This window comes from Colletes gigas, unplaced genomic scaffold, assembly GCF_013123115.1.
Source record: "Colletes gigas isolate AHSC1104 unplaced genomic scaffold, ASM1312311v1 Colletes_gigas_Sc00039, whole genome shotgun sequence".
Taxonomy (NCBI): Eukaryota; Metazoa; Arthropoda; class Insecta; order Hymenoptera; family Colletidae; genus Colletes; species Colletes gigas.
In genome coordinates this window covers 1,595,201-1,622,023 of record NW_025106668.1, presented here as the reverse complement: position 1 = coordinate 1,622,023, position 26,823 = coordinate 1,595,201, and the positions used below count along the sequence as shown (strand labels likewise).

General features: G+C 33.8%; 5 protein-coding genes across 10 annotated transcripts; 3 read left to right on the top strand and 2 right to left on the bottom strand.

Moving 5' to 3' along the window:
• Positions 1–45: 45 nt before the first annotated feature.
• LOC122402734 lies at positions 46–1,151 on the top strand. Its single transcript, XM_043405756.1, has 4 exons — positions 46–310; positions 385–657; positions 918–1,066; positions 1,144–1,151. The coding sequence occupies exons 1-4, from the start codon at positions 189–191 to the stop codon at positions 1,149–1,151; spliced, it is 552 nt and encodes a 183-aa protein (XP_043261691.1). The 5' UTR covers positions 46–188.
• Positions 1,152–1,669: 518 nt separating this feature from the next.
• On the top strand, positions 1,670–8,153 carry LOC122402772 (gamma-tubulin complex component 2-like). Of its 2 annotated transcripts, XM_043405848.1 has the most exons (17): positions 1,670–1,837; positions 2,018–2,188; positions 2,270–2,414; positions 2,640–2,811; positions 2,881–3,024; positions 3,097–3,251; positions 3,342–3,470; positions 3,552–3,728; positions 3,843–4,017; positions 4,138–4,331; positions 4,409–4,619; positions 4,694–4,862; positions 4,969–5,143; positions 5,299–5,442; positions 5,831–5,908; positions 7,514–7,674; positions 7,788–8,153. In XM_043405848.1, the coding sequence occupies exons 1-17, from the start codon at positions 1,785–1,787 to the stop codon at positions 7,870–7,872; spliced, it is 2,538 nt and encodes an 845-aa protein (XP_043261783.1). In that variant the 5' UTR covers positions 1,670–1,784; the 3' UTR covers positions 7,873–8,153. The 2 variants fall into 2 exon arrangements, with proteins under 2 accessions (XP_043261783.1, XP_043261784.1); XM_043405849.1 differs by lacking the exon at positions 5,831–5,908.
• Positions 8,154–9,007: 854 nt separating this feature from the next.
• LOC122402769 (transient receptor potential cation channel protein painless) lies at positions 9,008–13,515 on the bottom strand. 2 transcript variants are annotated; one of them, XM_043405840.1, is made up of 3 exons: positions 13,279–13,515; positions 10,972–12,048; positions 9,008–10,719 (listed from the first exon to the last, which is right to left on the bottom strand). In XM_043405840.1, exons 1-3 carry the CDS (start codon positions 13,286–13,288, stop codon positions 9,146–9,148), a joined length of 2,661 nt encoding a protein of 886 aa, XP_043261775.1. In that variant the 5' UTR covers positions 13,289–13,515; the 3' UTR covers positions 9,008–9,145. The 2 variants fall into 2 exon arrangements, with proteins under 2 accessions (XP_043261775.1, XP_043261776.1); XM_043405841.1 differs by lacking the exon at positions 13,279–13,515 and adding an exon at positions 12,131–12,689.
• On the top strand, positions 10,165–24,325 carry LOC122402770 (mucin-1-like). 3 transcript variants are annotated; one of them, XM_043405842.1, is made up of 19 exons: positions 10,166–10,246; positions 14,562–14,605; positions 14,786–15,103; positions 18,255–18,378; positions 18,468–18,525; positions 19,340–19,410; positions 20,114–20,290; positions 20,505–20,603; positions 21,448–21,546; positions 21,614–21,712; positions 21,800–21,898; positions 21,970–22,068; positions 22,167–22,265; positions 22,343–22,441; positions 22,552–22,650; positions 22,726–22,824; positions 22,912–23,016; positions 23,273–23,532; positions 23,709–24,325. In XM_043405842.1, the coding sequence occupies exons 4-19, from the start codon at positions 18,270–18,272 to the stop codon at positions 23,790–23,792; spliced, it is 1,755 nt and encodes a 584-aa protein (XP_043261777.1). In that variant the 5' UTR covers positions 10,166–10,246; positions 14,562–14,605; positions 14,786–15,103; positions 18,255–18,269; the 3' UTR covers positions 23,793–24,325. The 3 variants fall into 3 exon arrangements, with proteins under 3 accessions (XP_043261780.1, XP_043261777.1, XP_043261778.1); XM_043405845.1 differs by lacking the exon at positions 22,343–22,441 and having other exon boundaries at positions 10,165–10,246; XM_043405843.1 differs by lacking the exon at positions 20,505–20,603 and having other exon boundaries at positions 10,173–10,246.
• A 155-nt stretch (positions 24,326–24,480) lies between these two features.
• Positions 24,481–26,786, bottom strand: LOC122402771 (N-acetylglucosamine-6-phosphate deacetylase). Of its 2 annotated transcripts, none has more exons than XM_043405846.1 (7): positions 26,229–26,786; positions 25,808–26,117; positions 25,563–25,699; positions 25,362–25,450; positions 25,131–25,275; positions 24,884–25,060; positions 24,481–24,823 (listed from the first exon to the last, which is right to left on the bottom strand). In XM_043405846.1, exons 1-7 carry the CDS (start codon positions 26,437–26,439, stop codon positions 24,639–24,641), a joined length of 1,254 nt encoding a protein of 417 aa, XP_043261781.1. In that variant the 5' UTR covers positions 26,440–26,786; the 3' UTR covers positions 24,481–24,638. The 2 variants fall into 2 exon arrangements, with proteins under 2 accessions (XP_043261781.1, XP_043261782.1); XM_043405847.1 differs by having other exon boundaries at positions 25,563–25,692; positions 25,843–26,117.
• Between the last annotated feature and the right edge of the window lie 37 nt (positions 26,787–26,823).

Genomic DNA, 26,823 nt, shown 5'->3' with positions numbered 1-26,823 from the left:
ACCCATATAAAGCTACTGTAAATACCGAAGAGAATCAAGCAACAGATTTACAGAAATTTAGTACAAGTAAACTTTTTAATTTATGATTTTGTCGATATTATTTGATGAGTATTTTGATTCTATTTAGTAAATGAATTTATTATTAACAAAAATGAATAATTTTCTTGTCGGTTTTAATTATAGGAATCATGTGTTCTGCTAATATTACCAGACAGAATTTAAATCAAAGATCAAACATTTCAACTCCGTCAGACGACGATGACGAATTTTTTCAAAAGTTAAAATCTGAAATAGACAAAGATCTTTTATCGTAAGAAAATTGTTATCATATTGTATCGTTCATAATTTTTAGTTATAATCTGTAATATGTCTTTGTATACTTAGACATTCGAAAGAAAACTACAAGCCAAACACTAATTATCAAGATATAGCATTATTGAAAAAAAAAAGACCTATAATCGACGAAGAAACTCAAAATGTAATTAAAAGATTTAAGAAGGATACAAAGCTTACAAATTTCACGCAAACATTAGGCGGCAAAAGTAATATGCAATCTAATTATGTTGTTAAGACACATGATGTATCAACAAATACAGTTGCTGAAAGTAGGCGACGGAAAGATATATTTACGTCTAATATTTTAAATGAAAATCTCAGGTATTCTTTTAGAAAATAAAGTTAATAGTTATATATACGTAATATATAATTATAGACACTAAATTATTATTACATAGGTTATGGTTTTACAATAGCAACATGTGATAAGTTTCGCGCCTAATTAACCCTTCTGTGGGCAACAGGTTACCCTGGTACCCATTTATATATGTATTTCTTTTCTGTTTTTTTTTCTACAAAATATTACTAATCGATGTATAATTTAAAAAAAAATATTATCTAAAATACTTGCACAATTTTAGAGATCCTCTCAGTAAATATATATTTCAAATGAGTTCGAAGGTACAACAGAACGACGTTTTACCTTTATCAACAAACGAAGCAGCCGTTACTTGTATAGAGTATGAAGAATTTCAGTTCTATGCAATGACATATCTTACTCCTCCAAATAGTAATTTAAACGAGGATAATTAAAATTTTTAAATTATAATGTTACATCTACTAAAACGTAAAATATGTTATTAAAAGATAAATGAAAGTCTGAGTATATTTAGCAATAATTATTTTCATTTTAAACGTGTTATTTATTCCAAGTAAATTTTGTAAAATTGTTTATTGTAATAATAAAATTACTAAATTCTCTTTGTTTTATTGTTTATTTTCTTCAACCACACTTCATATATTAATAAAATTGAAGAATTTTTATTATGAAACATATACAATTTCTGGTAGTGATATCGATAATAAATTTTAAATGAACATACATCATTGGTCATTCGAGCCGATAGGCATGTGTCATTATTTTACAAATTCAAAACAATTTGACATTAATAATTAATATTTATGATTAACGCTTTCAAAGATTAGATTAACATTTACATTGACCATTCTTTACAGGAAATTATTTCTTACTTAATGTAAAAAATTCAGTAATATTCTTCTTCAATTCAGATTTTATCATACCTAACCTAGCTTAATATTTGTTATCTAACCAGTTTGTAATATTATTACAGGTAAACAAATTTTTAAAACGTCAAACAGTGAGACAATTTTTTATTAAATGTTTAACTATGCTGGCAGTTTATAATAATTACGAACATAATTGCAATATCGTAATGGGTTATTTATTTTAAACAATGAACTGACTGTATATACATTAGTTTAAAGCAATGAGTGAATTTAAATTGCATCATTTAGTGGTTGAATTGATTGGGCTATTAGGGTGAGTAAAAGTGACATGTTCCATAAAATTGTTTTTCTTTTAAATGTAGTTAAATATTGTTTGCAATTTTTAAACCATTCTAAACTACTGTTATGTACTTATAAGTTTTATAAAATTCGATAACAAAGACATACATTATAATGTAAAAATATATATAGTGTGTATTTATTGGTCAAACAGGTCAACTTCTGCACCTGAAAAACATGTAGAAAAATTACAGAAAGAAGGTATACCTACAAGCGCGAGTGCTTTGACTATTGTTGCTTCGCAAAGTTCTATTCGTAATTTAGCAAAAAGTTCTCCATTTCCTGAATTATTTCTTCAAAAATATGAAGAATTAAAAGCAAAAAAGTAAATACCTTTATGCGTATATTTATGTAAATTTATCATAAACAAGTTGAGTTAACATTTACTTTTTTTTTCTTTTTTTAGGATAGATCTATTGGGATTATTTATACAAGTCTTGGAACTCATATCTGAAGATAAAAAATTGAAGAATTACTTGGCTAGACAAGTATTGGCGTTAGCATCAAATTCTAGTGAAAATGCTGCCATTACTACAGAAGATTTACCACAGGTTTTTCTTTTTTTGTTAGAGATTAATTTAATAATTGTTAAGTTCAAATCATTTGTCTTTTAAATATAGATATTTTGTCAATTGTAGCAAGTTCTCGAGTTATACGAATTCATAGATACAGAGTTGTACCTGCGCTTATTTCCTTATACATATTTTCTGTATACATAGAAGCATATAGAAAAATAAATTTTATTTGTATTCTAAACTATATTTTGTCCAATGTAGATATGTAAAAATGTAATCAAGGCTGCTGTGGAAGGAGAAAAAAAATTAAATAAGCATGTAGGTGCAATTGCAAAGAAAGCAGAATCGTCTATGATAAAGCACAACTGGATTCATGAGAGACCTCGAATGACTTGGGACTTCTATAATGAGTCTGGCATATCACCATGTCAAAGTAAAACACTTTCTAAACAAATATTAAGAGCTAACACGATTAATTTACTGAGTAATAAAATATTTGCAGAGGTTGTGCCTGTTGCATCTCAAGAATCTGTATTACTTTGGGATCTTTTGTACTGTTTAAAGGGTATAGACGGGTCTTATATAGTTTCTGAACCTTTAACAAGTCCGTATGCGGTGAAAACGTTTAGCATATCTTCGGATGTTTGTAAGTAAAAAGATGAAATTAGTTTCGTATTTTATTATAAAGCATAATACTGGTATGTATTATTGTTTGTAGGTATATCGTATAAACAAATGTCGCAACAAATATTACCTCTTGCATCGCACTACTCCATGGCAGCCAGATTCGTCGAGGAAAAAGTTTTACCTGAAGATGGACAAGTAAATCATGCTTTGAGAGGAGCTATAAAGAGTTTACTGAGAGATTATTTAGTATGTATTATAATACATTATTTGTGTGCATTTAAATTGAAATGATTTACTCGCGAATTGTAAAATCATTTTGTATTTGAAATTTTTCAGCTATTTATTGTACAATTGGAAACAGAGCATATCCGTGGCAAATTAAATTTACAGAAATTGTGGTTTTATATACAGCCCACTATAATTGCAATGTCTATTCTCTTCCAAATTACATCCACTATATGCAAGGTCAGTTATAATCTCTATCGTAATATTTTTTTTAAATTTGTTGTCCATTTCGTTGTCATGTAACAATGAGCTTGTCATTAGGCAAACGCGAAAGGTGGGAAAGTACTTAGTCTTCTGCACGAGCAAGCAAATAATATTAGTGGCGAGGCAAAGTTTAAAGAATTATGTATGTTTCTTATACAAGCAGCAAGCATTCCTTATATGCAAATATTAGAAAAATGGGTGTACAAAGGTGTAATATGTGATCCATATGAAGAGGTAAAAACGATGCGTTAATATTTAAATTATTATAATAGACTGTATCCTTATACAAATCTATTTATTTATTTTATTTTTGAATATCTTAATAAATTTTTATTCTCCGTTTTGCAGTTTTTTGTGGAAGATAATGAATTAATTCAAAGAGAGGAATTGCCTATAGATTATTCTGCGGATTACTGGGAGAAAAGATATACTATGAGGTCAGAGAGAATTCCCACGTTTCTTAACGAGCATGCACAAACAATTTTAAGAACTGGGAAATATTTTAATGTAATTAGACAGTGTGGTATGTAATGTTTTATATGCATATTTTGGAATACGATTATTATTTATAACGCGACAATGTAATTTAACAAAAAACGTTTAAATGAAACACTGTGGAAGTGTATTGAAATTATTTTGATAGGTAAAACAATTCAATGGGGAAAACAAGAACCTTTAGTCTATCAACATCAAGGACAGAAATATATAGCTACTATCGATAGAGCATATTTTGAAGCAGCAAAAACTTTATTAGAAGTTCTCATACATGAAAATGATTTAATGGGACGACTTCGTAGCGTGAAAAGTTATTTTCTTCTTGCACAAGGAGATTTTGTAGTAAGTTTACTTAATTAAATATTTTATTAATAACCTACTCAACATCTTAGATATTATTTACTACAATTCAATCGCAGGTTCAATTCATGAATCTGTGTGAAACAGAATTAAATAAAAGTATGTACGATATTGTCATCCATCGATTGGCATCGCTTCTTGAAGTTGCGTTGCGTATGTCGACTGCAGATTCAGATCCGTACAAAGATGATTTAAAACCTGAACTTTTACCATACGATCTTCAGTTTCAAATGTTTAGAATACTTTCGATTCAAACCAGAGACGAGAAAGGTATATTTCATACATATAACCAAGTTTTTATTATAATTTATAGCCACTGTCTCTAACAAGATTTCCTATTTCAGAGTATTACTTTCAAAATGACAAAACATTAACCGGTTTAGAAGCGTTTGTATTTAATTATGACGTTAAGTGGCCTGTTTCTTTAATACTTAATAGAAAAGCGATTGCTTGCTATCAAATGCTATTCAGACATTTATTTTATTGCAAATACATTGAAAGACGCTTATGCAGGTTGGTATATAAATTTAGTAATTCTGGTAAATACTTTGTATTTTATAGACAACAGTATTAGATGAATGATATAAAGTAGAGAACAATGCAAATAATATTGTTTTAGAGTATGGATTGCTAATAAAATCGCAAAAACTTTTACTCATAACGTGGCAATGTCGTATAGAAAAGCATTTTCATTGCGGCAACGAATGCTCGATTGTATTCAACATCTGGCGTATTATATGATGGTTGAAGTTATAGAACCGAATTGGCTCACATTTATAAATAAAATGAATAAGGTAGGATAACCGATCTTCATTTTTTGTTAAACGTAAGCCTTAACAATTTTAAATAAACCGCCGAATTTTGCCAACATAGTAAAAAGTATTATATACATTATACAGAAGATCGTATTCTTTGAAATATAAATTCAAATTTACTACCTCTGTATTAGGTCAGCAACGTGGACGATGTTTTAAGCGTACACCAAGGCTTACAAGATAGTTACTTGAAGGAGTGTATGCTAACAGATCCAGATCTTCTTGGCTTCATCACGGGTATCTGTGCCTCCTGTATCGATTTTTGTAATTTCATGGAGGTAAGTTTTGTGATCTTAGCATACAAATGTACAAAAATTGTACAGGTAACTTAGAGTTATTACATGGTACGTGTATATGGTACACATACATACACAAAATATAAATTAAACTTTTTGTCTAAGTTGCATTCTTTGCTTTGATTCAAATACCTTTGTTATTCGATATATAGCATAAACTAGGTGCTATAGGTCTTTTTTATAAAATTACTACACACAGATATGTATATTTAGAATTGATACATTGAATATTGTCAGGTATACAAAATAAATCTGCATGACGTGTTTATTATTGACATCTGGTCATTAGTGCGATACTTTCTATATTAAATGTTTGTAAAAAAGGATAAATTTAGTAGTAAAATGTTATAAATATTTTGCTGATCTTAAGCGTATGAGCCCATACTACATTGACGCCGAATTGACTTCCATGATTGGTGCCTATCAGGAAGATGTCTATGATTTTGAGGTATATCCCTAAACTTATAATTCTGCTTCCATGCATTTTCGTAGTATTAGAATCATGAAGCTTTTCTTTTCTAGCAAATAAAAATCAACATAGAAATCTTCTTTACATTATTATTTACTAGGAATACGTTTTGAAATTCGCATGAATATTTTGTACGTATAATATGGAAAAGTTTTAAATTCATTGAAGCAAGTTACATTTTTTTATATTAATAGTTTCAATAACAAAAGGGAATAAGTAAATTTGAATTTTTTTGATTATATTAATCTGTATAATTTATGCTAGTAAATTTTAAACATCTTCAATCACAGTAATAACAACATTGTTTATTACTTTTTTTCATTTTACATAGAATCATTAGCAGTTTTCAATAATCATTTAGTAAAATTTCAGAAAGGGAAAGGGCCTCTTAAAGTAATTAGCTCAAGTCCTGATAAGTCTAGATTCGCCACTGATCATTTTCATTGCTATTAAGCTATTTATTATTATTATTAGTATCTTAAATACAATAATAGAAGAACTTAGAGAAAATGTAATTTCTCAATAAATCTTCTCTTCCTTGTACAATATGTGTCTCATTACATGTAGTAACTATGTGTATTAATAAAAATTAATATATCGACAAAATGTATTAAATCTAAGACGTAAAACGAAAAGTTAAGTTGTGTAATTTATGCCTGATAAAGATATAAAATTTGTTTAAATTTTGCTGGTACAGAAGACAATGTGCTGTATAAAATTTGATATGTGTACTTTATATGATTTTATTTTTATATTGCATACTGTTTTGTACTTGCATAATGTTTCTATTTTAGTTAAAATTTAGGATCTAGATGTATAATGTTCTCTATTTGAATCACTGTTAATGTTGCATGCAGACTTTATATTAAATATGAACATATAATTGTTCATTCATAAATGGTAATATGTATTAACATACAGGGCGTTTCGGAAATACATGTAAATACTTAAAGAGCTGAATCGACACGTTAAAATAACTAAAAAATGTCGTATGAACTAACGTCCCGCATATCTTACTTTTCGAGATATAAATGACTAAGGAAAATGTTAGAAATGTCACCGCGTGCCTCAACACACAAAAAGTAATATATGTAGGACATTAATTATTTTAGCATATAGATTCAACTCCTTAAGTATTTGCATGTATTTCTGAAATTCCCTGCAATTTATGATCAATGTTTAAGTGTATGTTATATGTATTTGAAAAAGATAGATAATTTTTTTAAACTGTAGTTTCCAATATTTATTAGATCATAAAAATGCGAGAAACAAATAACTAAAAAATCACTAAGTTGTAGCATGATATTTAGAATTATAAATTACATGTTTCATAAGATTGTATTTACAATGAGTTGCAATCTTATTTGCAGGTTGTTAAATTTAAATGATAATAGTGTAGTTGCTTCAAAAACTTCAACCTGTAATTATATGTATAAGTCAATGATTTATTACAAATATCATTGTCTATGTTACATTCATTTTCTACAATGTATGCTTTTTAATCTTGGTTCTACAAAGGGTCTAGTACACATGCCGAATGAAATGTGAGGATAGTAATTTAATTTTTTGTATGTACTTTGTTAGGATGAAAATGGAGACATAACTAAGGAAAATGCTGGCAGCTTTGAAGAAACAATTGTATCGCTGGATGATAAATTTACCCAAGTATTGGTACGTTTTCTAGATCGAATTTGTGATTTAGGATATGACAACAATAATGAAAAACTCCTAAATGTTTTTTGTAGGTAAGTTACTCCCTAAAATTTATGAATGTTTATCATATACATACTTTCTTTTACATCGCGAAGAAAAATCAATTTATCAGCATTGTTGCTATATTCACATAATTTTTAATTAGGCTAGATTTCAATTCATTTTATACCAACATTTTGATACGACGTGGAAGAGAGAAAACAACAATACAGGAAGAGGTTTCGGGTTAAATATCAAACATTCGCACGTGGTAGGACATCATTTATATTTAGGTTTATACATAACGTAGCTCTCTAACAATTGAATTGTGAAATGAATCTCGTTAAATTGATATTTGTATACGATATTAAAACGTCCATAAAAATTGGTCTAGTACCGAGATATTGTTTATTAAGAGAAATCCGATTAGTCGTGTAACTAATGTTTAATTCAGCCTACTAAAAATCATGTAATTTTTTCAGATTTGTCACTTTTTAAAATTACAAATTTGAAATTGTTATAAACGATCATCTATTTTGTACATTTCAATAGTAAATTGTATTTTATAAAAATGGAAAATTTATATTACATATTTGAAAAAATAATACTCGCGTTAAAACTATTTTTATAAAGTTTGTCTAGAATTAATAAAAAAATAATGCATTCTATATCAATTCAGTTGAATAATACTATTTAGTCTATAATTACTATTTCGATTTAGTAATGTATACAAATTTTGCATATAGTATTTGAAAAATGATATAAAAAATAATTTAATTGCTGTAGATCAATCAATTTTATAATATCGTTTATTGTAATTCGATAAACTGTTTTAATTATTTACCAATGTACGCAATCAATTTTCGTATGTAACGTATATTCTATTTCAATAAGGCACTATTCATTTTTGGTACCATGTATTACCATTATAGAATTCAGTCTTGAAATCAGTCTGAATATATCAATGTTCAAATACATGTTCAATTATTATTTAAGCAAATTTTAAACAATATACATTTGTGTACAAAACACTTTTACATTTATTGCATTTAAAATATGCAAATGATTTTGTACACAATTAAATACAGATATTGTAATATAAAACAATACAAGATTTATTATCTACTATTTACTTAACAGTTTATGATTCTTGTAACTCACAATAAGTAACAAGAACTGACACTGTATTCTACCATTATCAAGGTTTTGGCAATCGTATTATACAATTTAATCATAAAAGAAATAAAAAACAATCCAAGGAATATCAAACTGTCAATCTTATATAAGTTCTTCATTAATTTAAACATGCAAACATAGGTCATAGTTTTGAAAAAAAAATGTGAGAAAGAATAATGTTAAATATAAATTCGTTTAACAAAGGGCTTCTTTAAGACAGACAATTTGTTGTTTCTTATTTATTACATTGACAAGAATAATATTTGATACAAAATAAAATAAATAGTACAAGGAATCTTCTATTGGTAATATGTATCTTAATTTTCATTATCTTTTCTAACATACAAATTATTTTTTTTCAATGAATTCTTTTAGGGCATCCAAATTTTCTTTCACTTTTCTCAATTCACAGAACACTTTTTCAGTATCTTGGCATCTCTTTGAAAGAATCTCTTTTACTTTCCTCAATTCACAGATCATCTTTTCAGTATCCGATTCTTGGCGTCTCTTTGAAAGAATCTTTTTAGCTTGCTTTATAATATGAGGATCCATGTTGAAGGTAGGAAGTATTTTATCCTTAGAATCGTGGTCAGTTCGTTTCTTATAATATATTCTATTATCGAACGTTTCCAGATTATCTTGCAGTTTGACATACAGTTTACCATTTTTCAAATAACTCGGGAAAAGGAGTATCTTTTTGACGAGGAACGCTAGTGGCTTGTATCTCCAGGAATGTAGGAAACCGTGACACAACAAACAGTGAGGCCCGTGGACGGTTGGAGCGCGAACCGCAACATTTTCAATATACGCAATTCGTCTTATTCTAGCGATCAGCCCAACCAATTCCGCTTTACCAAGTATATCAGCAGTATCGCTAACGGCCAGACCGTTCAGCAAGTTGAATAATACTATGGCAATGAAAAAAACGAATAGCACGAACACCAGGTGACTCAAAATCGGATACGATACGAAAGGTATCTCATCTGCGTCGAACTCTCCCGTGAGCATAATAATGGTCTTGAACAATGAGTGACCGATGTCTGGAAAGTTGTCGTTGTCGCTGTCCTTGAAGAGAGTGAAGAAGGCCATCGCAAAAGCCAGAATCAATAATGCATAAAGGAAGAGAAAACGCATGAAGTTCAAGGATACCGTTTTGAACATTTCGATGTCGGTCGACCAGCGTGGATATTGGCCGATTAGGACCACCAATTCCCAAGCGGACAATAATATCACCACGGCGGCGACTTGGGCGCCTGCGCCCAAAAATATTGCATACCACAGGATTACAAGTATCATTTCTAGCAAATTTTCGAAATTCGACATGTAGTGGCATGGCGTCGATATTAACTGGAGGATCTCTTTGATAGCGAGGAGATTCATGGCGATAAATGTGGAGATACTCAAGACGTTCGAGTAAGTCGTCGCGTTCGAGTTAACGTCTACGTTTTGGTAAGTCGTATTTAAAATATAAGTGTTCAGTAACAAGTAAACGAGAACGTAGAAAGCGAAGTTTAGGTATAATATGTGCCTTATCCTGTGCCATTTGAGGTATAGAAACGAAGATAAAAGCGGATGCTTCAGCAAGTACTTTAAGTTGCTGTTGTCAGCGATATATTGGAAAATATCCATTTCTCGTTTTTGATGACCGATGGTGCTTTTGTCTTGGTATTCTGCACTACCTACCGTGTCATGGGGCATCAAGGATTTGTAGTTGAATTCGATCGTATACTCTGTCGTTCGTTCTTTTCTGGTCTGTATGCAGTCGTCAAAATATTGGGATAAAGTGGACACGGAGATATCAGCAACGGGCGGTACACCGAAATTGTTCATGTGACCGATGTAACTTCCTTTTTCGAGCAACAATGTCACCGCTTCGCGACAGTCGGCTCTGGCTGCGTAATGTAGCGGAGTATTCCCTTTGTCTGCGAAATAACATCAATTTATCGTTAACACGTTAACTGCTATGTCACCCATATATGGCGATAGAACTTCGTTAGGGAGTTGAGAAAATTTGTTCTTATGGTGAGATGTTAAAAAACAATAAATCCGTCTTAGGAAAAGTTTAAAAGGAACATTTAGTTTTTCTTTTTCCGAGCGCAAATACAAAATGGCTATTTCTAAAAGTATTTTGAATAAATTAGGTAGGTAAAAAACGAATAAAATTCGATACCCACTATCCGTGCATCGAACGTCTACGTTCTCTCTATCAAGAATCAACTTCAGACACTTCAATCGATTAGACATATCATCCGTGTTTCCTTTTTCAGGTATGCCCAATTCAAGAGAGGCGTTCAAGAGTAAATTGTTCCCGATCACGGGGTCCGTGTTCAATATTTGACTAAGTATGTCGGCCGAACCGCGTTGAATCGCCAAATTCGCGGCCCTTTCCAAGTTGCAACCGGTGCCTTTGACCCTTTTCAACAGTTCGGTGATCGTGACTTTGAAGTTCCGTTCGGCGGCCATCTCTATCAGATCCTCGGCCACGTTATTCACCACATCGTTCTCAACGATTTCGAGACACTTCAAAAAGTTCTTCTCATCGTTTGCATTGAGGTAATACTTAAGATCGTGAACCTTCACGCTCCTTTTCTGAGCAGAGGGCAGCTGAATGTCGGGCAATTTTTTTTGCAGAACGTCTCTGGTCGACTGGTCGTTGTAGTCTTTGTAATAGTCCAAGTCCAGGCCGTGTCTGGATTTTTGCAGTATCAGGTTGACCATGTCCCTCTCGCCCTTCATAGCCGCCATATGAAGGGCTGTCAGACCTTTGTTGTTAGGTATATTAGGACTTGCTCCTTTTTCCAGGAGCAATTCCATGCACTTCAAGTCTTTCCTCTTTACCGCCATGTGCAGCGCGGTTTGCTGTACTGCCTCCAAGTTCGGATTTATCGTGGGTTCGTCCAGAAGGACGCCGAGGACGTCCGTGTGCCCGTTTTCCGTGGCGAAATGAATCGGTCCGCGGTTGTGGGTCTCGTTGATCCTGTTAACGTTCGCCCCCTTTTCCAACAGGAACTGCACGAACTCTGGAAGTCCATTTTTACAGGCGATGTCCAGGCACGTCTCTCCGGATCGGTCCTGGTAAGCGTGGTTTACGTTGATGGTGGGTCGGTTCTTTAAATCTCGTTCGACGAGGTTTTTGAAGGTTTTTATGTCTTTTGAAAGTATACAGTCCAGAAGCTGTTTGTATTTCATAGAGGTTGGGATGTAATCGTGCAGGAGGTGCAGAAACTCGTCCTCGGGATCCGTACTTGTATCTGAAAGATCGATTTAAGTCTCGATCGAGTTGAACAAGTAAATCTGTAACGATGTTTGATTTTGTAAAAAGAACTAACGCACAAATCTACAATAATTTCTGAACGCTTGTAGCGGGGCAAAAGTATTTTACAGCGTGTCGGATAATCCTGCGTGGGCGTACAAGTGGTCACCACGCAGTTCTAGTACTCTGATGTCATTCAAGTACGTTTCAACAAGACTAAACAAACGTTACGTTTCTTTTGCCTTTTGTTTCTTATCATTGACGAGAATATTTCTTTTTTCTTTTTCATGTGCTATTACGTAATTATGCTAATTGAAAAAGCAACGATGTAACAATGAACGTGTCGCAAGTGTACCGAACACGTAATTTTTACCAGCAGAAATCGAACGAAAAAATCTCTCGATCGTGAAACACAACGCGCGAGCGAGAGATATTTATCATTCATGGTGACAGAAGTACGTACTCTCCGGAAGCGTTTCCTGCCGTCAGCATTAATTCAGTTTCAAACAAACGAGAAACGTGGACACCGGTACCGCTAGAACTCGCTGCACAATAATTTCAACGGCGTTATGAGAGTCATTATCGCCGGTGGAATATCAAATTGCTATTGTAAAACGACGATCGAAAAGAATCGCTTGTCACCGGGGCGCGAAATTTGAGATCGGAACCGATATCATTGGAACGTTAATTTATGTTAATTATTTATTCATGCTCTGATAATTTGAATTGAAATGATAATTATCGTGTTAAAATATCCGGATTACCGCCACAGTTTCTACATATTTTTAAAAAAATTATTAGAGAAGTCCTAAAAGTATTGAAATTAAAACTATTAATCCATATTATACATGCTTTGTTAACCCATTTGAGTATCAAATTAGTGTTTAATATTCAATAATATCAAGCCACTTGTACCGAAAGCTTCTACGAATTTTTCATTTAGCAAATGGTCGTAATAATGTAATATAAAATTAGTTTTATTAACACGTTGATAAGTAAATTATTTTCGAAAATAATATTTCCTTTTCCTCGTAATATATTATTTTGAATGTAAAAAGAATGTATGGTCCACTTTATTCGAGTCTCAAGTTTGTGCCGTAACAAGTGAATTTTAATACTAATAAGAAAATGATTTTTCTGGACATTCTCTACGTAGAATATTCGATGGGTTAAGCCTGAACGAAGTTATGATTAATTAATTAACTTTAAAACGTAAAAGCTATCGTACCGTCCATCATATTGTATCTCGATGCGTCGTTATCTATAAACTTAATACTGGGATTTAATGATCGAAGTATTAAGTGTCGCACCTTCTGACACACCTTCTTTCAATAATTTGTACGGTTGAACTTCACTCGCGGGAAGTATGTTCGAATGGTTGGAAATGAAACAACGATCACAGGTCAATTGCAAGTATAAATTGTGTTGTCTGGCACTTTCCACGACGGGGACCGAACGATACAAAGAAAGTGAAAATCTCCCGACGTTGATCCGTCTGGCATCGAGGAGACTAAGCAACTTTGCTGACCAGTTCTCTGGATCGTGATGTCAGGCGTGGTAAGAGAGGGGAACGATCAAGTGTCGGACAGTGTTGGTATCACTGGTAACAGTGCCGCTTTTGATAGCGTAGAGTGCATGCTTCTAAATTCGACAACACGTTACAGGGGTCTTTTACACATTCGATCGAAAGAATAAGCTTTTCTTGTACATTTTTTGTAAAAAAAAAAGATCATAAAACTTTTCGACAGTTTCTAGATGCGGACGATAACCGGATAAGGAGCAATAGAGTCAGCAAGAAGAAGCTACTTAATTAATAATTGCTTAACAGCGTGACACACGATCCCACATTGCGAACCTAATGCCTAGCTAAGACTAAATTTCAAGGTCGTAACCCTGCGCTGCATAATTTGTGTTCCGCTAACACCGGTGCAAGTCTGTTTAAAATACTTGTGGCAATAATTTTATGACTCATTGTATATTTATGTATGGTAGAAGAAACTGTCGTATGATTTCCATAGCAATCGATGATCGAACGGGAACCATTTCTTTTTTTATTTATTCGATTATTACATATGTACGGAATCGAGTCTTACGTTCGCTTCTGCGTATCGTCATCCATGACGATAACGTGAGTTCCTAATTTTAGCTGACTTTTGCTCGAAGAACAGGACATGACAAGGTCGAAAGTGTCGAGGATGCCGTCCGAGAACGTTAGGGTGCGTGGGTTTGCAAAATCGAGTATATCCAATAAAGGAGTCAAGGTGATATCTTTACGACGATATCTCGAACGTAACTTCGCGGAGAGTATCATTTTAGTTTCAGTTTTCAAATTTAAGCTAAAGCTTTAAACTAATGAAGGACGGAAGACCTCAGTCCGCAGTCGCATAATTATCGATACGTTTGCTTCAAAAAGCTGCCATTTCGTCAGTCTTTGAGTTTTCCAATTTTGTCTAATTCGGGCCATAGCCACACTCACTTCGCGTAGTATTAATAATTCCTTTCATTTTTCAGATTTGGTCTACCGAGGGGCGCTGAAATCATGTAAATCTCAAGAGGTACGTTCTTTTTACAACGATCGCGTAAGTAGCCTACATCTTTAAAACTATCGTGTATTTTTGTATGAAAAAATTCATGTAATTTAACAAGATATGTACAAATAATGGTGCAAAATGTTAAATTGATATCTTAAGTAGTTTTGCTCTTATAAAATTTCAAAAAAGGCCTTTCATGTTTAGAATACCCTCTTAAGAATCATCGGCGAAAAGGATAATTATAAGCGCGGAGCGCATGCGTTGGATATCCTCAATCACGGCGGAGATTACTGCTGGGGGTAGTGGGGATAAGGAAGCACATGCTGCGATACCGCAACGTTTAATCTTCAGTCACTCGAGGATAGGTCTCAGGTGCAGGCACGTTTTAAAAACTAGTCGGTGCTCTCGCGTTACTTCAACGAACAACTGTTACGACGAATTTGGATTCAACTAATTTATCTCGCTGATCCTCGCCATCATCGACGGTTTAAATAAACTTCGTCCTAACTTCCTACAATCCAGGTAAATTACAATCTCCGTTTAAGCTTTTATAACAATTTCGCGAAACTCAAAGTCAGAGTTGGGCAATATTAGGTAAAAGATTCGAATATACAAAATTAAGTACAAGATAAGCGAATATATAAAGTCTGTATTAGAGAATGATATATTTCACAAAAAAATAACAAATTCAACTGTTTAATCTAGTAAATTGCTATACTCTATTTTTGAATTATTATTCGAATTCAAATTTTATCCATGTCCGATCGAAGAAAAATTTACCAATGTTGGAAACGATACGTGTATTTATGATCTGAAACAATTGAATCTCGTTGTAAAATATTTTTTATAGTGAATCGTGACCTGTGACAGTAGTGGTTAATAACCCAGCGAACACCCTGTGTATAAAACACACTCCTTTGATTTTCATTGAACTTGAATTTCATTAGAAAAATGTCGTTAATCCAACGCGCGATCGTCAAGGATATTTTCACCTTTATTACACCTTTCCAGTGAACAACTGCGATGAGTAATTCTGAGTAATAGAGCGCGCCGTAAACAAATATTATGTCATCGCCTTATATTAACGAATATACTGCCGGCAACATTACAAAGACGTAAATGGTTATTTATCGCAGCTTGCTATCGTTATCCATACAAATTCGATGGTTCGCGTAATAAAGGAATTAAATTTGCGTAAATAATCTGATAACGCGTAATGTGTAAACGTCTGTTAATACATTGATTTAAATAGAATCGTAGAATTTAGATAGCTATAGCACTTACAGAAATGAATAAGAAATATCCAGATAGTTTAGGTTCGCAAAGTAATTAACGATCTTCTGCTTTAAGAACTGGTAGCAAAAGGGTAAAAATCATTATTGATTATTTGTTTATAACACTAGTGGTCGATAGTCTAACGTACGCGAAAACAATAGGAAACAAATACTCATAACTGTTGCCAATTTTGCTTATCTCGTGTCAATGTGACGTTAGCTAGATAAAGACAAGTGTGTCATTCGCATTGTTGATAACGAGATAGGAAAATGCATCTTACTCCGACGAGGTTGATTTTTATTATTAATGGGAGTTCGTGGTTCCTTTCTCGGAATAACTTTCTCAAATATTAATCGAATCAATGTTTTTCACCCAGTGTTTCCACGAAGCATGTAAAGTCATGAACGAAAATGGAATTGGGCGGTTCGACCGGTGACCAATTGCTTCTTGATCCATTGGCCACTTTCTCCACGCGATTACACCAAACGATGAGCCGATGGTTACGAAACAAAGTTCTTTCTGGTTTCGAACAATAGCGTGCAACCGTGTCCTAATGGGAAGCGTGCACGATCGTATGCAAATGTTAACTCCTATTTGCATTCACGTAAAAATATATTCGTTGTTCGAATACGGAGACGAAAGCCTTGTAATAGAGGCGCGTACAAGCCGCGTGTATGTAAGCTCGCACTCTATATGACTAAAACAAGATCAACAGTGAGTAAATACTGACGAATGATTCGCCGAAGACAAAATCTTCGCCTTCTAAGGGAAAACATTGACGCATTCCAGACATTCTGTTCTTTCTGAAAGAAAAAGAAACTTGCATCACGAGATCGTAGGGAGGAGGTATCAGGTATTATCTGAGATTTGAATTTGATTCATGGTTTCCGGATGGATGTAGCATCCAGATTCAGACACCGAAGGTCATATATTATGATATTTCATATATTTGTGACACGATGTGGTTACTTTATAATATACCGACGACGAGCTCGTTGGTCTTAATAAAGAAGTTACGCTGTATATTTGGTAAAAAGTCCGACGGTCGAGTTGCGTAAATTGACACCGTAATTGGTCGCTCAAATTGGACCGGTTTAATTTAGGCATTTTTTATGTTTCCGATTTATTCTTGACACATTGCGACCAATTGCAATGCGTTCGAAGTACTAGATATGTTATTGCTAACTTTGTAACGTAAAAAAATAATAATAAACTCTCTGGTCTTGTGTCGACTGTGCAAAGAGGGTCGAGTTAAACTTCGAATCATCTTGCGTAGTGCTTCGTCGTGTTTAGATGCCTTATGAGAAGCTTCGCATATGCAACCGATCCGGAGTCCCTGATGTCCGCCATACTGGGCGAGATCGAACGTATGATTGACTCTTGATAATCGCGAAAACGTCTCGTATAATGCTGGTACGTAACTCGGTCGCGTGATATTTAACTTTTTTGCCTTGACGCATAGGTGACTCGATCGTCGAGAGATCTCCTTCGATATAGAGCTGGCGCTAGATCGGAGAAAAGAGTTCCCGATGTTGTTTCACGTTCGAATTAAAATAAAACAAGATGAAAATAAATAATTTAAATATCTACATAAATAGAAGAAAATAATAGAAACTGGCGGCAATTATTTTAATTACAAAAAAAAATTGTAGTCGCATTAGTATCCAAAGGATACCACGGTAGCTCCTAGAAGCTATTTTTATCCCGTAGTATCCAAACAGATTTCCGAGATCTGTATTAAATATACGCATAAATTTTCATAATCCAAATCTACTCGGAGATTGTTCCAGTTACAATTATTAGTCTGGTATACGCATATATAAAGTACTACAAGTAGGCCGTGAGTCATGCCGTTTGACCTGCATTTATTTGGGTTGTTTAAACGCTATACAATTTGTGATATTCATGTTTTATTCAGTCCCAATGCCGAATGGTGGGCGATTCTGGATACCCACCATGGACATACTCTTATATGGTACTTCGTGAGTCGTTTCTGTGGCCCGTCTTTCGAGGCCACGTTCGTTGCACAATTCCGTGGAAATCTCGTTACTCTGCAAAGGAGGAAGTATAATAAACACGCGAACGTTCTTCTCGATAATTGAACTTGACGGACCGGTTGACGGTAGTCGGGAATATGCCAAGGCTTAGAAACTAGAAATCAGCTTTGTGTATTAGTCGATCGGGAAAAATTGTTTTAGAATAAATTAAGTTGCATGAACAAGATCGGTTAAACTCAACCAGGCTTCAATTTTACAGTTACACGGTTTCTATTAATATGGTTTAAATTCTAATAGTTTCGATTTAACATTTTTAATTTGAATAATTGTAGGTAAAATTCGTAATTGTCTGAAATACTTATTTTCATATAGTAAATATTTATTTTTATTTTTGTTTTAAGAGGTGTGCGAAGAGTATGGGCGGCATGACGCAGAGATCATGGACACCCACTAAAAGACGGGGCCCCATCGCTGCAGAATATACCAGTCCAGGCCCAGCTTGTGTAACTTTGCCCCCGCTGATCGGTACGTGCAATTGTACACCTTCTTTTGTATGCTCGTTAGAATTCATATACCTTGCACACGAGCAGCCAAATTATGAATCAAACTTTCAGGGAAAACCGTTCCCGATTCAAAGCGGGGCAGAGCGCCAGCCTTCTCTTTTGGGAGCAGGTACTTATACAATATCAATTATAAACGAATAGTTTTGTTTGTAAACGCATAAAATTAATTTTATTGGAGAATTGTGATAAAAATATAGAGGACGAAAATAGAGATCATTTTTCGAAGAACAGAGTACTATTTTGCATACATAATCGAACGATGATTGAGTCAATAATGATGGCTCTGTAACTGTCGGATTATATAATCGAAATCGAATTATTGACTCCTATTAAATGCGAACTGGCATCTATTTAAAACTCGTAATAAATCGAATGTCACGCTATTCAAAGTCGTATTAATCGCGACCCACCTATGATTGAATTCAAATGGTGTATGGAAATGTTTATGGCTGCATGTTGAATGGAATTAAGTCTCCTATTATTGTTCAATTATAATATTATTTCTGTCGTTCGTTTTATTTTACAGATAAATGTGAAGTATTGCTCTGATCGAGGATTTTCGTAGAGTATTATTCAATGGTTGCAAAAATACAATGATATTTTTTAGCGAACATCTAACTTCTATAGCTAGTACGGGCTTAAAAAGTATTAGATTCCTTATTTGAAGTATCACGTGACGGTGGCCTTCTCTTTCCTATTGTACGGGATGCCTAGATAGTTAGTTGCTTTACTAAACGATATCGATTCCTCGTTGGTACCGTATTTTCTTTTACTTCTTAAGGATAAAATTATTAAACCCGGCACGAGCAACGTAACAAGAAATGTTATTATAATACCTACGTCAATAGCATTTTTTAAGTTGTCTATGCATCCGGCCCTCCGTTTAAAAAATCTATTCGATTAAATTTTATCAAAATGTTTAGACATTCGGCAAAAAACAACAGTCCTGGACCAGGCCCTGGTCAATACAATGTTTCCGGACTTAGCGCGAAAGGTGAGTACAATAACGGCGAAAGCAGTAGAAATTATTGTTAACGCGTGCGACGGAAGGCTGAATTAACGAAAGGAAATTCACTCGACGTGATAGGATTGAGAAAGTTCGAAACGAATACCGAGAACAGTTGTATTTCGTGTACAGATGAAGTATCGATCAAACTCCGGAACAGCGATACTCCGCAAGAATGTAGTCCTTAAAGCGGGCGTCATTCACGAAATTCCTTCGCTTTCCATTTAATAACTCAGCGCGTTCTAACCGCTGTTTATCGTTTTATTCAATTTTAATTCCGTAACTAATTATCACGGATTATTTGAACGATTAAAATATAATGGGTTTTATTATTTGGAAACTAGGAAACCAAAGTTAAACGTATTACGAGAAAGTATCCAAAATAAATATTTAAAAGGTATCTATTGCTTTTTCGAACTTTCGCTCGTCTTGATGCACTATTCATTACTGCGTCGTCTAATTGGTCGGACTTTGTTAATGTTACGCTCTCCCGAAGATAATTATCGCTTTGATCACTATTTTCTCGAATTCTACTAGTTTAGATTCGTGGACTTTCCAATATTATACAGTGTTTCGAACAGCATACTTTAAAGCGTTATTAGCTCTTTAACTGCTCGGTTTAGGGCATGAATACGTCAATACATTTTCGTAGAGATTAAGAAACTACGTTGTCATGATTTTCTTTACGCAGGAAAAGATGCAGCGCCGGCGTCGTCTTTGCACGGCCGCACGAAATCTACAAAAGAGGAACCGACACCGGCACCGGGCGATTACAATCCGGAAAAGGCTGAAAAGGTCATTCTAGACAGTTCGCCAAAATTCTCGTTCGGCATCAAAACGCAAACCGAGAAAATCAGCTGCACGCCTGGTACGTACACGTTTCACACGCTTCTTAACATGTACAACTCAGTTATCGATCAACCCTCGTACAATGCAGCGGATATTCGTGAAAGAAATTCGAACTGTTTCGTATTAAAGTATTACGATCGTAAAAATATTTTCAAATTTAACGAACAAATTGTAGCGCGACGTTTCTGAATCGTTTGATTGAAAAACCGAAGATAATTAAATCTTGATCGTAGCACCGAGCGACTATTGCACCGAAAAGGTGACTCTCGACAAAGCCCCCGAGTACAGTTTCGGCGTAAAACCTGTATTGGAGAAACCGAGCGATATTCCTGGTAATTACGAAACTCACAAAGTCCTCGTATTCGATTCTATCTATTTCTTTCTACTAATAGACAATATTACTAATCGTGGTTCGAAGTTAATCGGTTTTCGCGTGTTCCGAAATAGTCGGAGCCGTACTTATAAATTGCCTTCGACGTTTGAAATACTATCTTCTTATGATTCAGTGAAATACTCATTTAAAAATACTATCTGTATGAGTTGATATCAAAATGGTTTGGGTACTTCTCTTGTTAGTAATGAATATCTTCAGCGATGATTCTTACGGCAGATTGTAGAAAAGAAATTTATTGCAACAGAAGTTATGAAAACGATGTCTTCGGAAGATCGATGCCACACTGAACACCGATCGTTAGTTGTCGAAGAGCTCTACGCTAATGCAGAGATAATCGATCTTCGAAGAATAAACTTTATTAAACTTTAGGTATTCCTAACGTTACTCTTCCGTAGTTGCGCCTGCCAATTATTTTCGGCTACTTATTTTACTTAGCAGCTTGGCAAACTATTAATTTCGCATCCCCGCTATTTCGACTATATTTTTTTACAGCAGAGGTGGCGTAGATCGCGCAATGCATGCAATAAATAATCGTATCACGCTGCATGTGTAACAAATTGCACTCAATATATTGATTATTAGAGAAGTTCATGAATTTAAAATAATTTATAATCGTTTAATCCTTCAATATATTGCGATTAAATGGAAATGAGTGCAGATAATTGATTAAATACATAGGGTTGTCCGTTTCGTTTGGCATACTCAATGATAGGTAAATTTTAACAAACGATAGTTACGTTTATTATTCGATTAATATATATTCCCTTCCATTATGATATTAGCACCGGGAGCTTATTGCCCAGAAAAGGTAAGATTGGACAACGCGCCGCAATTCACCTTCGGACTTAGACCTCCTCTCGAAAAGCCAAGCGATACTCCAGGTAATTATTAAACAATTTCCTGGATTAGCACTTTGTCGGCCATCTATCGACACGGTGATTGTTATAGCACCTGGCACCTACAGTCCTGAAAAAGTCAACTTGGACAAGGGTCCTCAATATAGTCTCACAGGAAAGGGTCGTATAGAGAAACCGGACAACACTCCTGGTATAATATGCAAAATCTTTTATACGCATTTTATTCGCATAGCCGAGCCGATTTGAAAGTTAAGCGACATAAAAAAATTATTCGCAGCGCCAGGTACGTACTGCCCAGAAAACTTAAAATTGGATAGGGCACCGCAATTTTCTTTTGGACTGAGGACCCCCATTGAGAAAACGAATGATACTCCAGGTAAAATTATTATTCAATGAAGTGTTCCATTCGTATTAAGATCCTCGTATTAGCATGAACCCTTTTTACAGCACCTGGTACTTACTATCCCGAAAAAGTTAATTTGAGCAAGGGTCCCCAATATAGTTTGAGCGGGAAAGCTCACCCTGAAAAACCAAACGATAACCCCGGTCAGTGAAAAAAATATTTTATTTTACTCGATTTATTTTAACCTTCGTTTTATAGCTTGTACATAAATTTTCTGTTCTTAATACTTGGTTTTTCTCAGCGCCGGGAACATACAGCCCGGAAAAAGTAAATTTAAATAGAGGCCCTCAATTCAGTTTGTCTGGTAAAGGGTTACCAGAGAAACCTAACGACAATCCAGGTGATCAATATGAAAATTATCAGTGTCTGATATTGACTCGTAGTAGAGAGATTTATACGTTCCTTTCATTATCATAGCGCCGGGGTCATATAGTCCTGAGAAGGTAAATTTAGATAAAGGGCCTCAATACAGTTTGTCTGGGCGAGGTACACCAGAGAAACCTAACGACAATCCAGGTGAATTTATTTCGGTCATCATGATATTGTAATATCGTGGGTGACATTAGACATATGATATTCAATTTTTGGTACGTTTTATATCGGTATTCTTGCTTTAATTCTCGTAGCTCCTGGCGCCTATTCTCCAGAAAAAGTCAATTTCGATAAGTCTCCCGAGTATTCTTTCGGCTTAAAGGCATTCGTTGACAAACCTAACGATGTACCTGGCAAGTAATTCAATACAAGTCTCGCGTTATTATTTATCAAGCATAAAGTTTACAAAGTTTTTATACAAAATGTAGCGCCTGGAAGTTACCATCCGGAAAAGGTAAATCTAAACAATTCTCCTCGATACAGCTTTGGCGTTAAGACCGATATACACGAAACAGATTCTGTACCAGGTATAATAAAGCACTAGAATCTATTACTCTTAACTTCCTAGTATGCATTTTTTCAATAGATATAACGACACAATACTCCCTTTAAAGGTCCGGGCGAATACAGTCCAGAAAAAGCTATGCTTTTATTGGAAACAGCATTGCGATTTACTTTCGGTCTCAGGACAAGTATAAATAGACCAAACGATATTCCAGGTAAATCTACAATACTTATTTTTTTATGTCAGCTTCTTCGATATTGTTTTACATTGTAATGCTAGTATGTAGCGTGTACGTATGCTTAGAAACATTATTATTCGTCTCGAACAATCCTTTCTAACGTGTACAACGATGAAAATGATTTTATTGGAATTTTTTACCCTGCAAGAAAAAGTTAATTTGTTATCAGAACTGAAAACGAATATGTGTACTGTCTTCTTTAAATACGCTTTCTTTTTCCGTTCTGTTTCAGCACCAAATGTTTACAACATTCCTTCTGCTCTTGGTGGAACGAAGGAGGGCAACAAGAAAACGGCACCGGCTTATTCGATTTCCGGTAGACAGAAAGTCTTCACGGATGATCGTGTTTTGGTTCCCGGACCCGGAACGTACGAAGCCGTAAAGCCGGACGCAGTTAGAATGAAAAGTCCCGCTTATAGCATAAGTTCTCGCTATCAGCTGCCTGACGATCATTCACAGGTTCCAGGACCCGGAGCACACTGTCCAGAAAAAGTATATACATAGCGTGTCCCAGCAATCGTAGTACAGCAATGCACGGTTAAAAATATCTTTTCCATTCAATATTTTCTATAAAATTCATAGAGAAAATTCAGCAGTTTTCAGTTAGCTTTTTTTTTTAGTTTCGTAAAAGTGCTTTTTACGAAATTTACAAATGTTATTGATTACAGGTAGTTCTTGATATCCCTCCAGCACATTCGTTTGGCATTAGACACTCACCGTATATATGCAACCTGAAGGACGTTGTTTATTAACATGAAAACGTTGTGGGGGTTGGTATTCGTCATTATACTTTATACTTTAAGATAGTAAATTACATATCAACGATATAACAGAAATAATATTTTATTGGAAAGTGATAACATAACGCGTGGACAAATCTTTCCTTAACGCTTTGCAGAACTGATTACAAAATCTGGTGCTGCTAATTCATTAAGTATGCATTAAAAAGAAAAGGTATTTTTATGAAAAATAATATGCCATTTAACGCTATTATTTGTATTAGAGATTATAATAATGCAATACATTTTAACAGAGAAAATTAATTTTTATCGTTTACTTTGAGATTTATATTAAGGATGTTCTGAGAAATTTTATGTTGAAAAAGATTGAGCTAACAAAATAAATGTTTATTTCTTTGTCAATGTATCGAAAGCATTTCATCATTGAATTTTTTACAATCGGTAAAGTTATGATAAATGTTGATCGTTATTAAGTACATTCATAAAAAACTTACTATACAAAACAAATACTGGATTGTTATATTTGAAATACATTGTTAGGAATATTAGCGATCTACTGAAATCGCAAGGAGAGTTACTTTAGGTGATCCGATCTATTTAAACTATAATAGCCATTTAGGACCATTTAAAGTGACTATTCTTATCAATTATATTGAGCACGGTAATGCGAATGATTGATAAACATCTGTATATGTATAAAAATATACAAAACATATTTTACACAAGTTTTTGTATACAAAATATATAATCTTAGTATACGAATATGCGGATGAACCTTAATATGGCTAGAATGATATTCATAGCCGTTTGATATTGTGCGAAGAAGTACAACAATTAAGTCATTTAAAATACATTTGCTTACGAGTATGATTGCGGGTGTACACATGTTCCCGAAATCCATGTAGATAACAGTTCCAAACTACTATCTAACATTACGAAATCAGCATCAGCTCCATAGTTTAAGACTCCTTTATTGTTTTCTATACCAAGAGTTCTTGCTGGATGAAGAGTAGCAGCTTCTAAAGCCTCTACCACAGAGCAATCTATAAAAAATAGTCGTATAATTTTAAAAGTTTAAAATCAAATAGCGGCATTGAAATTACCTGTTGCTTCTTTGAAGAGTCGCACACACTTTGACATTTCTGCTGTACTACCGCACAGAGTATTTGTTCCAGCAATATATGCAGACCCCATGCGTATTTCTATCTTGAATTGCCCTAACTGATGCACGCCTTCTTCTAATCCCAAGGCTGAGACTGCATCAGTTACCAGAACAAGCCCTAAAAAATAAATACTGTACACACCAATTTGAAAGAAAACTTTGTTGCAATGCTAGAAAAATAACCAAACCTTTAGGGTGTGTTCTGTGAGCTATACGCAATGCTGCAGGATGAGTATGTATTCCATCTGCAATTATACCATAATGAATGGTTCTTCCAGCTGGAATTTTGTCGGATGTTAAAAGACCAACTAATCCTGGATCCCTATGATGAAACTATAAATACAAAATTTATTCTATATTCTATGATACTTTACAATACATATAAAAGTACAAATTATTTCTATATTCTAAATAATTACTGGTAACATTGCATTGAAAAGGTGTGTGATAAATGAAGCTCCACTTTTTACAGCTTCTTCTCCTTCGTGTAAATTTGCTATGGAATGGCCTGAAATATTTAAATAAGAAAGAAATTGATTTTAAAGACTATTGTATAACAAAAAAATACAAGGAAATTAGAGGAATAAAAACAAAATCGTGCAGCTTCTTTTGCATCTTACCAAGAGAAACTTTAATGTTTCTTTTGCATAATTCTGCAATGACAGTTTGAGCATTGGGAAGTTCTGGCGCCAGTGTAATAAGACATACATTTTCTAAAGATCCATACGTATCGATTAATGTCTCAAAACCCTGAAATGTAGATTATGAGGTACAACAAAAAAATATTGAATATACTGATATTCAGTAAACAGTGAAGAGATCATATAAATTTAAGTTTGTAATTTCAATGAATAATTCCATTGATTTTGAAGTATCTATTAATAACATTAAATAACTTGCTTTTTCAAATTGTTTAATGTAGCTTTCTGGATGAGCTCCTTTTTTACTTGGATTAATAAAAGGTCCTTCTAAATGAACGCCTAATATAGTCGCTCCATGGAGTCCACCATTTCTCTTCTTTATTTTTGACAATACTTTGTAATATGCTTCGTTAGGCGATGTTACTAAAGTTGGGCAAAATGATGTTACACCACATTCTAATAATTTCTTAGCTACTTTATTAATTCCTTCCTGTACATTATCAACATTATGTGTAAAATCTACGCCATAGCCACCTGGTAAATAAAATTCTATTTATAAGAATTAATTAACACAATAACTCACTTATCCGATAGATATAAATCATAACGTTTGTGACAAAAATAATACGTATTTACATTAAGTACCATTAATTTGAAGATCGATATATCCAGGCGAAATCAACGCTCCATTACAATTGATCCTAACGTCCGGTTTTACTTTCTCGTCGTAAAAAATCTTTTCGGGATCGACAATTTTCCCGTCACGAACCCATAGATCTTCGATCAAAATCTTACTATCGCGTAAAATTTGACAATTGTGAAACTGTTTTAGAATTCTTTGATCCTTTTGCGACATGTCGGCACGGTGTGAAAATTATATGCGTCAAATCACACAACGTATGTTTCGCAAAAACATATTTATGTATGTTACTCGGTGCTTCGCATTATCAGTCGCGAGTAGAATTATCAAATCACGCGGAAGACGAAATAATGTCAAGTACCATTGACTTTTATGATTGTAACATTTTTTTCCAAGATGTCGCTGAACGTAGGTCTGATTCAGAGTCAAACTATATTTTCTAAAACGTCTCTAAGTTCTTCAAAAATGCATTAAAAATTTATTAATTTATTAATAAATTTAGAAAGCAAACACTATATAATCTAGAACAGTGATATATCTTTCTTTATCGATGGAATTAAATATAAGTATATATTTTGTACTTAAGAGATATTGGATACA